This window comes from Oncorhynchus clarkii, unplaced genomic scaffold, assembly GCF_045791955.1.
Source record: "Oncorhynchus clarkii lewisi isolate Uvic-CL-2024 unplaced genomic scaffold, UVic_Ocla_1.0 unplaced_contig_544_pilon_pilon, whole genome shotgun sequence".
Lineage (NCBI taxonomy): Eukaryota > Metazoa > Chordata > Actinopteri > Salmoniformes > Salmonidae > Oncorhynchus > Oncorhynchus clarkii.
The window spans coordinates 1-12,772 of record NW_027260840.1 but is presented as its reverse complement, the minus strand read 5'-3'; the positions used below and the strand labels follow the sequence as shown (position 1 = coordinate 12,772).

The window sequence follows — 12,772 nt, the reverse complement described above, 5'->3', positions numbered from 1 at the left end:
ACTGCGACCCCTCACCCCAACTACCCATTACACTGTGGTCAAATGGCAGACTGTACCTCCATCAGATGCTATCTTCAATCTCTGAACGAGATTTTCCAGAAACGATTACAAGGCCTATACCTAATGCTGATTAAGTCCAACACAGTACTTTTTGCATTGTTGACATTTTTTCTAAATGTTGAAACCTGCTTTCCAAATAAAGGCAGAATTAAAGAGAAAGTAAAACCACTGCAGGTGGAGAAGATGAATAGTTGAATATAAATCAGATGATTGTGTCTGCGTGGCTCATGTTTAAAGGGAGAGAAGATGAATATAAATCAGATGATTGTGTCTGCGTGGATCATGTTTAAAGGGAGAGAAGATTAATATAAATCAGATGATTGTGTCTGCGTGGATCATGTTTAAAGGGAGAGAAGAGGAATAGTTGAATATAAATCAGATGATTGTGTCTGCGTGGATCATGTTTAAAGGGAGAGAAGTTGAATATAAATCAGATGATTGTGTCTGCGTGGATCATGTTTAAAGGGAGAGAAGTTGAATATAAATCAGATGATTGTGTCTGTGTGGATCATGTTTAAAGGGAGAGAAGTTGAATATAAATCAGATGATTGTGTCTGCGTGGCTCATGTTTAAAGGGAGAGAAGTTGAATATAAATCAGATGATTGTGTCTGCGTGGAACATGTTTAAAAAGGGAGAGAAGTTGAATATAAATCAGATGATTGTGTCTGCGTGGATCATGTTTAAAAAGGGAGAGAAAATAATGGCCACCGTCGCAGTCTCCCTGCAGTGTCCAATAAAACTAAGCTTGGCGTATTTCACCCCGACATGAACTGCGGATATTAAACCCAGAGAGCGAGAGAGAGAAAGGTAGGGAGGGAGAGAAAGAGAGAAGTAGGGAGAGAGAGAAGGGGAGGACAGAAGGAAGGAAGAAAGATTGAAAATCTGTATTTTACTCTCTCCTCGCTCAAGGCCACTAACCCGTGCGATTACTCCTTGGAACGAAGGATGATAAACGTCTTCAATGACTCACTTGAGCAGCTCATCTTCCCTTTATATGCCATCCATTCCCCCCTCTTTCTTTCCTCCCTTCCCTCGCTCTCTTTCAACTCAAGTCTAAGTTATGTGATCTTACAGGTGTCCTGTCTCGGGCCTGAATATGCTGGGTCTCAAGTGAATCCGGGGTGTAAATCACGTGACATGCCCATCTGACACTATCCTCTCTTTGGATTCAAAAGCGCCTCTCTCAGCATCTCTAAGTTTCTACTGTATTTCTCAGACGTGTTTAGTAAGGAGCGTTGGCCAAAGTTTTGAGTAATGACAATATTCTAATGTTAGGTGATTTATACTGAGCGTTTGTCAGGAAAGCAGCTCCAGGATATCGATAACGACACAAGTTTAGAGCACTGCAAGCTAAATCACACACAGATGCATGCACACATGAACTATATCGTATATCACATAATTACAGTCACAAACAGAGACTTGGTACAGTTGTAAAAGTGGAGAAATTAAAGGGAAACAAGGAGAAGTTTGTACTGCAGCATTAATACTGTAAAACCATTAACAGCAGGTATAAAACCACTAACAGCAGGTATAAAACCGTTAGCAGGTATACAACAGTTAACAGCAGATATAAAACAGTTAATAGCAGGTATAAAACAGTTAATAGCAGGTATACAACAGTTAACAGCAGGTATAAAACCGTTGACAGCAAGTATAAACAGTTAACAGCAGGTATAAAACCGTTGACAGCAAGTATAAACAGTTAACAGCAGGTATAAAACTGTTGACAGCAGGTATACAACAGTTAACAGCAAGTATAAAACCACTAACAGCAGGTATAAAACCGTTAACAGCAGATATAAAACCACTAACAGCAGGTATAAAACCACTAACAGCAGGTATAAAACCACTAACAGCAGGTATAAAACAGTTAACAGCAGGTATAAAACCGTTAGCAGGTATACAACAGTTAACAGCAGGTATAAAACAGTTAACAGCAGGTATAAAACCACTAACAGCAGGTATAAAACCACTAACAGCAGGTATAAATCCACTAACAGCAGGTATAAAACCGTTAACAGCAGGTATAAAACCGTTAACAGCAGGTATAAAACCACTAACAACAGGTATAAAACCACTAACAGCAGGTATAAAACCACTAACAGCAGGTATAAAACCACTAACAGCAGGTATTAAACCACTAACAGCCGGTATTAAACCACTAACAGCAGGTATTAAACCACTAACAGCAGGTATTAAACCACTAACAGCAGGTATAAAACCACTAACAGCAGATATAAAACCACTAACAGCAGGTATAAAACCACTAACAGCAGGTATAAAACCGTTAACAGCAGGTATAAAACCGTTAACAGCAGGTATAAAAGCACTATAACAGCAGGTATTAAACCACTAACAGCAGGTATTAAACCACTAACAGCAGGTATAAAACCGTTAACAGCAGGTATAAAAGCACCAACAGCAGGTATAAAACCACTAACAGCAGGTATAAAACCGTTAGCAGGTATACAACAGTTAACAGCAGGTATAAAACAGTTAACAGCAGGTATAAAACCGTTAACAGCAGATATATAACCACTAACAGCAGGTATAAAACCACTAACAGCAGGTATAAAACCACTAACAGCAGGTATAAAACAGTTAACAGCAGGTATAAAACCGTTAGCATGTATACAACAGTTAACAGCAGGTATAAAACAGTTAACAGCAGGTATAAAACCACTAACAGCAGGTATAAATCCACTAACAGCAGGTATAAAACCGTTAACAGCAGATATAAAACCACTAACAGCAGGTATAAAACCACTAACAGCAGGTATAAAACAGTTAACAGCAGGTATAAAACAGTTAACAGCAGGTATAAAACTGTTGACAGCAGGTATAAAACCGTTAACAGCAGATATATAACCACTAACAGCAGGTATAAAACCACTAACAGCAGGTATAAAACAGTTAATAGCAGGTATAAAACAGTTAATAGCAGGTATACAACAGTTAACAGCAGGTATAAAACCGTTGACAGCAAGTATAAAACCACTAACAGCAGGTATAAAACCGTTAACAGCAGGTATAAAACCGTTAACAGCAGATATAAAACCACTAACAGCAGGTATAAAACCACTAACAGCAGGTATAAAACAGTTAACAGCAGGTATAAAACTGTTGACAGCAGGTATACAACAGTTAACAGCAAGTATAAAACCACTAACAGCAGGTATAAAACCGTTAACAGCAGGTATAAAACCGTTAACAGCAGATATAAAACCACTAACAGCAGGTATAAAACCACTAACAGCAGGTATAAAACAGTTAACAGCAGGTATAAAACCGTTAGCAGGTATACAACAGTTAACAGCAGGTATAAAACAGTTAACAGCAGGTATAAAACCACTAACAGCAGGTATAAAACCACTAACAGCAGGTATAAAACCACTAACAGCAGGTATAAATCCACTAACAGCAGGTATAAAACCGTTAACAGCAGATATAAAACCACTAACAGCAGGTATAAAACCACTAACAGCAGGTATAAAACAGTTAACAGCAGGTATAAAACAGTTAACAGCAGGTATAAAACTGTTGACAGCAGGTATAAAACCGTTAACAGCAGATATAAAACCACTAACAGCAGGTATAAAACCACTAACAGCAGGTATAAAACCACTAACAGCAGGTATAAAACAGTTAACAGCAGGTATAAAACCGTTAGCAGGTATACAACAGTTAACAGCAGGTATAAAACAGCTAACAGCAGGTATAAAACCACTAACAGCAGGTATAAAACCGTTAACAGCAGGTATAAAACCACTAACAGCAGGTATAAAACCACTAACAGCAGATATAAAACCACTAACAGCAGGTATAAAACCACTAACAGCAGGTATAAAACCGTTAACAGCAGGTATAAAACCGTTAACAGCAGGTATAAAACCGTTAACAGCAGGTATAAAAGCACTATAACAGCAGGTATTAAACCACTAACAGCAGGTATTAAACCACTAACAGCAGGTATAAAACCGTTAACAGCAGGTATAAAAGCACCAACAGCAGGTATAAAACCACTAACAGCAGGTATAAAACCGTTAGCAGGTATACAACAGTTAACAGCAGGTATAAAACAGTTAACAGCAGGTATAAAACCGTTAACAGCAGATATATAACCACTAACAGCAGGTATAAAACCACTAACAGCAGGTATAAAACAGTTAATAGCAGGTATAAAACAGTTAATAGCAGGTATACAACAGTTAACAGCAGGTATAAAACCGTTGACAGCAAGTATACAACAGTTAACAGCAGGTATAAAACTGTTGACAGCAGGTATACAACAGTTAACAGCAAGTATAAAACCACTAACAGCAGGTATAAAACCGTTAACAGCAGGTATAAAACCGTTAACAGCAGATATAAAACCACTAACAGCAGGTATAAAACCACTAACAGCAGGTATAAAACAGTTAACAGCAGGTATAAAACCGTTAGCATGTATACAACAGTTAACAGCAGGTATAAAACAGTTAACAGCAGGTATAAAACCACTAACAGCAGGTATAAATCCACTAACAGCAGGTATAAAACCGTTAACAGCAGATATAAAACCACTAACAGCAGGTATAAAACCACTAACAGCAGGTATAAAACAGTTAACAGCAGGTATAAAACAGTTAACAGCAGGTATAAAACTGTTGACAGCAGGTATAAAACCGTTAACAGCAGATATATAACCACTAACAGCAGGTATAAAACCACTAACAGCAGGTATAAAACAGTTAATAGCAGGTATAAAACAGTTAATAGCAGGTATACAACAGTTAACAGCAGGTATAAAACCGTTGACAGCAAGTATAAAACCACTAACAGCAGGTATAAAACCGTTAACAGCAGGTATAAAACCGTTAACAGCAGATATAAAACCACTAACAGCAGGTATAAAACCACTAACAGCAGGTATAAAACAGTTAACAGCAGGTATAAAACTGTTGACAGCAGGTATACAACAGTTAACAGCAAGTATAAAACCACTAACAGCAGGTATAAAACCGTTAACAGCAGGTATAAAACCGTTAACAGCAGATATAAAACCACTAACAGCAGGTATAAAACCACTAACAGCAGGTATAAAACAGTTAACAGCAGGTATAAAACCGTTAGCAGGTATACAACAGTTAACAGCAGGTATAAAACAGTTAACAGCAGGTATAAAACCACTAACAGCAGGTATAAAACCACTAACAGCAGGTATAAAACCACTAACAGCAGGTATAAATCCACTAACAGCAGGTATAAAACCGTTAACAGCAGATATAAAACCACTAACAGCAGGTATAAAACCACTAACAGCAGGTATAAAACAGTTAACAGCAGGTATAAAACAGTTAACAGCAGGTATAAAACTGTTGACAGCAGGTATAAAACCGTTAACAGCAGATATAAAACCACTAACAGCAGGTATAAAACCACTAACAGCAGGTATAAAACCACTAACAGCAGGTATAAAACAGTTAACAGCAGGTATAAAACCGTTAGCAGGTATACAACAGTTAACAGCAGGTATAAAACAGCTAACAGCAGGTATAAAACCACTAACAGCAGGTATAAAACCGTTAACAGCAGGTATAAAACCACTAACAGCAGGTATTAAAACACTAACAGCAGATATAAAACAGTTAACAGCAGGTATAAAACAGTTAACAGCAGGTATAAAACCGTTGACAGCAAGTATACAACAGTTTGCAGCAGGTATAAAACCATTAACAGCAGGTATAAAACCACTAACGGCAGGTATTTTACCACTATTGGCAGGTATTAAACCACTAACGGCAGGTATTAAACCACTAACAGCAGGTATAAAACCGTTAACAGCAGGTATAAAACAGATACTACCAGAGGAAGGTAGTATCCATAGTAATAAAACAGATCTAATAAGATATACAGTATAGAGTAGAACTGTGTTCCAAATGTAAAGTGGTTAGTGTCTTTAAGCAGTTGAATAGAAGTATCATATCCAACAGCAGTGTTGACTGTGTGTGTGCATGTGTGTGTGCATGTGTGTGTGCGTGCGTGCGTGTGTGTGTGTGTGGAGAGTCAGTGTAAACAGTCTCTATGGTGCAGTTCTGAGCAGGTAAACAGCTAGGGTTAGTTGTTCAACAGTCTGATGGCCTGTTGGTCCGAGACCCGATGCTCCGTTATCATTTGCCAGATGGTAACAGTCCGTGGCTTGGGTTCTTGACAGGCTTCATCGCCTCCCTCAGACATCGTAATCTGAACAATTTGTGTGTGTGTTTGTGTGTGTGTCTGTAACGTGGTTTCACAGGCTAAAGAGTTTGTCGTAAACATGGAGAAAATGGTTAAATGTGCTTCCCGTTCAACCACAGTGTGTGGAGAACTGTAAATGGTAGTGGGTGGACTGACAGACCCTGAGACAGACAGACAGACAGACAGACAGACAGACACAGATAGAGGGAGACAGACAGACAGACATACCTAGAGAGAGTGAGAGAGACAAAGAGACACATAAATGTGTTTACCAGTCCACAGCACCAAGTACTACCAGGACCTATAGCAAGGTTTATGTTAATGAAGCAGCTACCAAACCTGCTACCACAGTAACTAACAATATGCTTGAGGAAAACACCTCAGAAAGGAAAACAACATCCAGGATCCACTGTGTCTGATACAATACTATCAAGTTCAAATCACCTTGGTCAGAGTGTACATTATATTGCTACTCTCTATCTAAGGGAACTTTCTTTCCCCTGAGTCCAGTGGAAAATTACTCAAAGCCCTGAGGTCACAGCCGTACCACAGCCCATTGTTTGAAGAGCCCTGTGTCAAGAGACCACGTCTTTGATCCTTCATGTGAGCTCAGACGACGATAATAACGCCACATATTGTGCTAGCCACATGAAAAAAGAGAAACTAATACATCATAAAGATCTATACAGATTTGTGACGCATTATACAGATCTGAAGGGTAGTTATAGTACAGAGTTGCTGTATATCTCAATTTAGCACTTCTACACCTCTATGTCCTATACTTCTAGGTTGTCTCTATGTCCTATACTTCTAGGTTGTCTCCATGTCCTACATCTCTAGGTTGTCTCTATGTCCTGTACTTCTAGGGTGTCTCTATGTCCTGTACTTCTAGGGTATCTCTATGTCCTACACCTCTAGGGTGTCTCAATGTCCTAAACTTCAGGTTGTCTCTATGTTCTACATCTCTAGGTTGTCTTTATGTCCTATAATTCTAGGTTGTCTCTATGTCCTACACATCTAGGTTGTCTCTATGTCCTACACCTCTAGGTTGTCTCTATGTCCTACACATCTAGGTTGTCTCTATGTCCTACACCTCTAGGTTGTCTCTATGTCCTACACATCTAGGTTGTCTCTATGTCCTACACCTCTAGGTTGTCTCTATGTCCTACACTTCAGGTTGTCTATATGTTCTACATCTCTAGGTTGTCTTTATGTCCTATAATTCTAGGTTGTCTCTATGTCCTACATCTCTAGGTTGTCTCTATGTTCGACACCTCTAAGTTGCCTTCCTTTCCCATGTCCTTCACAGTTTCCAGCAAGACATGACAAAGATAAGACTCTGTCTGTGTATATCTATTACCCAGTGGCCCTGCATTTAAAGCATCTCTTTCTATAGCTGACCTTGTCCTTGATCTGTCCTTTCAGGCTGAGAGAGGAGACAGAGTGACTTCAGTGGCACCATGAAGGCCTTCTTTCTCCCTCCGCTGACGCCCTTCCTCCTTCTCCTCTTGCTCCGACTCCCTGGCAGGACTCTGGCCAGCGACTGTCCCCAGGACTGCACCTGCTCCACCCCAGAATCCATCTTCTGTTTCCAGCGCCGCTCTGCCACCATACCCCAAGGCGTCCCGGAACCCACCAAGAACCTCTACCTCTTTGCCAACGGCATCGAGGCCCTGGCGGAGGAAGACTTTGTGGGCATGGAGAGCCTGGAGATGCTGGATCTGAGTCAGAACAAAGTCACGGTACTGCCTGACCGGGTATTTGAGCCTCTGACTTCCCTGAGGAACTTGGACCTCTCAGCCAACCAGATCACCCATCTGTCAGAGGAGAGCTTTGCGGGCATGGCCCTACTGGAGAGGCTGTACCTCTACAGCAACCACATCCGGACTATACACCCTGCCGCCTTCCACGGCCTGGAGCAGCTGCTGGAGCTCAAGCTGCAGGGAAACCAGCTCACCTCACTCCCCGCCCTAGCCATGCCCAGACTGCTGCTGCTGGACCTCCGCTTCAACACCCTCCCATCCCTGGGGTCAGCCGACCTCCAGATGCCCAACCTGGAGTCTCTGAAGCTGGCCGGCCTGGGCCTCGAAAGCCTGAACGAGGACCTGATGGCCAGCCTGGGGAACCTCCACGAACTGGACATCTCTGGCAACGAGCTGGGCTCCTTCCCCCTGGCGCTGAGGGAGACCCAGGGCCTGATCTACCTGAGCCTGGCCGGGAACCCCATGGGCCCACTGAAGCTGGAGGACCTGAAGAACCTGAGCGAGCTCCAGGAGTTGGACATCAGCAACCTGAGTCTGCAGGGCTTGCCTGACGGGTTCGCACAGCTTTTCCCTCACCTGACTAAGCTGACAGTGGCCGAGAACCCTTTCAACTGCCTGTGCACCCTGGCCTGGTTTCCCGGGTGGCTCAGGAACCAGGGGGTGACTCTGGGCAGGACGGAGGAGACCCGCTGCCACTTCCCTCCCCTCAACGCTGGGAAGGTGCTGGAGAGGTTGGAGCACAGGGAGTTTGGCTGCCCCACCACCACTACTGTCACCGCTAGCACAGTCAGAACCAGCACCACCATGCCCCCCCCAGTCACCACCCTGCCTAGCACCTCCCCAGCCATCCCTGCACCCGGGCCCAGTGAGGAGGACAACTCAACTGGGACAGACAGCCAGCCCCCGCTCCCTGACCCTGCCTCTCCCAGCAGCAGCAGCCAAGACCCAGAGGTGGACTTCTTATGCCCCTCCCAGACCTGCTTGAATGGGGGAACCTGTCGGCTGGACGGGCAAGGCCATCTGGAGTGCACCTGCCCTCGTGGCTTCTACGGCACCTATTGCGAGAACCGCCACCACTCCCACCCCCCTCCCGATCAGGACCACAATGACAACAACAATTACATTTCCGCGGCAACTGTCACCGCCGATGCCCCCGACATCAGCTCGCGCCTGGTGACCAGCTCCTCCATCCTGCTGGACCTGCACCGCTACATCAAGGTCCGGCCCTACATCCGCGGCATCCGTCTAACATACCGCAACCTGTCGGGGCCCGACCGGCGTCCCATGCAGCTCAGCGTGCCCGCTTCCTACCCGGAGTACACCCTGAGGGGGCTGCGGCCCAACTCCACCTACACAGTGTGCGCCAGCCCGCTGGGCGACCTCAGCGGTGGGGACAGCGTCTGCACGGTGGCCCACACAGCGGCCCAGCAGCACACTGCCACGGGGAGGCAGGTGGAGGACAAGAGGCTGACCACCATGCTGGTGCCGGCTCTGGCCATACTGCTGCTCCTAGTCCTGATTGCAGCCGCCGTGGGGATGGTGTGCTACATAAGGAGGAAACGGGCCAAGGGCCACCTGGATCTGGAGTGTGAGCCAGCCCAGCTGGAGCTGGAGGGAGTCAAGGCTGGTTCCAACGTTGGAGGGGTGATGCCCCAAAAGCAGCCGGAGCCGGCTGTGGTTCAAAATGGCGGCCTGGAGTACGAGGTGCTGCTAATACAGGATCATTGCTCGCCGAACAACAACATGGCTCTCTCTCATAAGCCCTCTTATTTCTGACGCCCATCTCTGTTGCTACTCAGACCCAGAGGGTCAGACTAAATACCTCTAGCTACTCCTTCCCTCAAGGACTAGACACCAGCTAGAGTTGTTGGTGACAGTGGAGGAGAAAGAGAGGACCGGCCAGCCATGTGTCAGCAATTGAGAAACAGAACAAATATTAAACTGTGCAGACATTAAAATATGTTTGAAAGGATTATTTGAAAATAAGGGAGCCTTTTAAAGTGCCTTTATTCTTATTTCCACACCTCCTGCTTTGTTTCTACATTCACATTGCTGGACTGGCGCCCCGCGGCTCGCTACTGAGTGTGCCCACTCTCCACAGCAGGTCAAAGGTCAAGCGAGACTGGGCCAGGCAGAGAGACATCAGGGTAGTGACCTAATCCCTGCTGTGTCTACTCTAAAATGGGGTCTGCACTGAAATGGGGGTGTATTGCTGTGCACCCCTTGTGATACCTGAACTATGTAAAAAGAGTATAAGCAATTATTTTGCTCCGTAGCACCTCAGCACTACCCCAGTGGCACTTGCTGTGAATGACATCCGAGTCACCAAATGAAGAGAACTTTTGTCAGTAATTGAAAAGCAAGGTGCCTGACATTTATCATGCTTTGTTTCGGCTCTATTGCTTAGTGAAATTTTCATTTTTTTGTTGTGTTTGTAAATGTTTTTATACTCTTGCTGCTGTTGTTGTTCTGTAAGTATGTGACTGTTACCACCCTTCATCCCCCCTTAACTGCTTGTGATTTAACAGACAGATTAAACCCCAGATTCAAATCTTTGAAGATTAAAACTCGTTTGTACCAGCGAAGTCAATCAAAGGGTTTACCCTACGAATGTCAGACAGTCTAAGCAGCTGTAAGTCTCATACTAAATCCCCTCTCCATTCTCTGGCCCTCAACCCCGCCCCGCCCCCCACACAAAAAGCACCGATAAACAGTTTCAGTTGGCTGAAACCTTAACATTTGTTTCTGTGCTGCAGCGAACTTCAAGCATCCCCTGAGCCTGCCTCAGATCAACCACACACACATGATTACCACAGAGAGGAGAAGGGGGAAAAATAAACAGTTAATTTCTAAAGGCTTTACTCATTGTTTATGTCCCCAAGAGGGAACACAGTTACTTCAGTAAACCGCAATTCACAAGAACGCACTTGTTAGCCTAGCTTAGCCTAGCTTAGCCTAGCCTAGCTTAGCCTAGCTTAGCCTAGCTTAGCCTAGCCTCTCAGAGAGATGCTTGTGGATTTCCCAGAATTAGCCTCTATGGTGCTTTGTTGTGCACCATTAACTGGTCTTTGGAAAAAGAGGGTCCCACGTCTTGCTCACTTGCAGCCAAGCAGACTATGAAAAGTCCATAGTATAGTTGAAGGTTTTATATGGGCTCTGTCTGGGACGAGGGACATTGAGGAAAAAATGTGTACACCAAACTAGAATATGCTGAAACACCAGTGTTGAGATTCAAATCTCAGAATGTGAAAACAGTCTAAGTAACTTTTATGTGTCTGGCGCTAACCTGCCTGCCCCCGATGAGGATCTCAGTGCCGACTACAGTATGAAGATCTCTGTCGGTAAACAGATCAGTGATAATGTGGAAGCATGTCCCGTCTTGTGCACAGAGAGGCAGACATCAAGTCACTGTCATGCTTCAGTAGTACTGTATCCCCCACTAAACACACACACACATATGCCCACCTACTCCATCCACTACATTTAAAGACATTCTCCAGTACTTTTGTATAGTTTTTAGCCAGCAGTTCTGAAAGTAGCATTCATGAGACAAAAGTGGTCCCTGTGTACTACGTTGCGTGTACTACGTGCAGATATGTGCCCCACATAATTTATCTTTCTCATTCTGCATCTACCTAGCTAACGCTCAAAAAGCAAGGGGCTAAAGCTCATTGGCTAGAACTTGAATTGCTAGGGGGAAAATGTAGAGAAAATGGAGCAGCACAGCTTCGAGAAAAAGTTCCTTTTAAACTAGGCATTAAATGGCTAATTGAGGTAAGACAGTAATTCTGTGAATAGAGTATGCATTTTTAACTACATATTGACACATCCAGCCCAAAGTGGGAGGTTTAACAAATACTTAGCAGTCGCTAAAGTTCCAGAGCATGTATTTAAACCTCCTGAAATGGGCATGTCAAGACAAGGATCCCCTCTTCTAACATGCCTAGTGACCAGGCATTACATTATGACTATTATTTTAGTGAAAACAACACAGGAGATTAAGATTGGAAGTAAGGGTTGGTGGTTGCTGTCTACCACTAAATCTTATACCATCTAAACAAATACTTAGGCCTCAATATTTAACACTTAAAATTACATCTGTTTAAAGTGTGTAAAACTACCAAAAAACTTAACTGGAATACTTGGTTTTACAATACAAAAAACATTGAAAATATCCAGAAATATTTTTGATATTATTCCTATTTTTCCCTGTTTATTTTGGGAAGCTTTTCATTGTTATTGTTCATCTCTTTCCATGTCCTTTTGAATTAAGTGAACATATTTTTATGAGCAAAAAAACACAATGTTGACATTATTAAAAAAGTTTAAATAAAAACTGAAAACAAACATGAGGTTACGTCTGTTTGATTCTTCTAAATCAGGGCTCTCCAACCCTGTCCCTGGAGAGTTAGTCCAGTAGGTTTTAACTCCAACCCTGTTCCTGGAGAGTTACAGTCCAGTAGGTTTTAACTCCAGCCCTGTTCCTGGAGAGTTACAGTCCAGTAGGTTTTAACTCCAACCCTGTTCCTGGAGAGTTAAAGTCCAGTAGGTTTTAACTCCAACCCTGTTCCTGGAGAGTTAGTCCAGTAGGTTTTAACTCCAACCCTGTTCCTGGAGAGTTACAGTCCAGTAGGTTTTAACTCCAACCCTGTTCCTGGAGAGTTACAGTCCAGTAGGTTTTAACTCCAACCCTGTTCCTGGAGAGTTAGTCCAGTAGGTTTTAACTCCA

General features: G+C 43.4%; 1 protein-coding gene across 3 annotated transcripts in view; it reads left to right on the top strand.

Moving 5' to 3' along the window:
• The window catches only part of LOC139401889 (vasorin-like), a 47,876-nt gene extending 35,527 nt beyond the window's left edge, over window positions 1-12,349 (top strand). For 2 of the 3 annotated variants that reach the window (XM_071145891.1, XM_071145892.1), the window contains one exon: window positions 7,706-12,349. In XM_071145891.1, coding sequence (XP_071001992.1) covers window positions 7,741-9,819 — 2,079 coding nt within the window. In that variant the 5' untranslated portion in view covers window positions 7,706-7,740 and the 3' untranslated portion in view covers window positions 9,820-12,349. The remainder of the gene's footprint in view (window positions 1-7,705) is intronic. The other variant, XR_011633179.1, reaches the window with a different exon arrangement.
• Window positions 12,350-12,772: the final 423 nt, after the last annotated feature.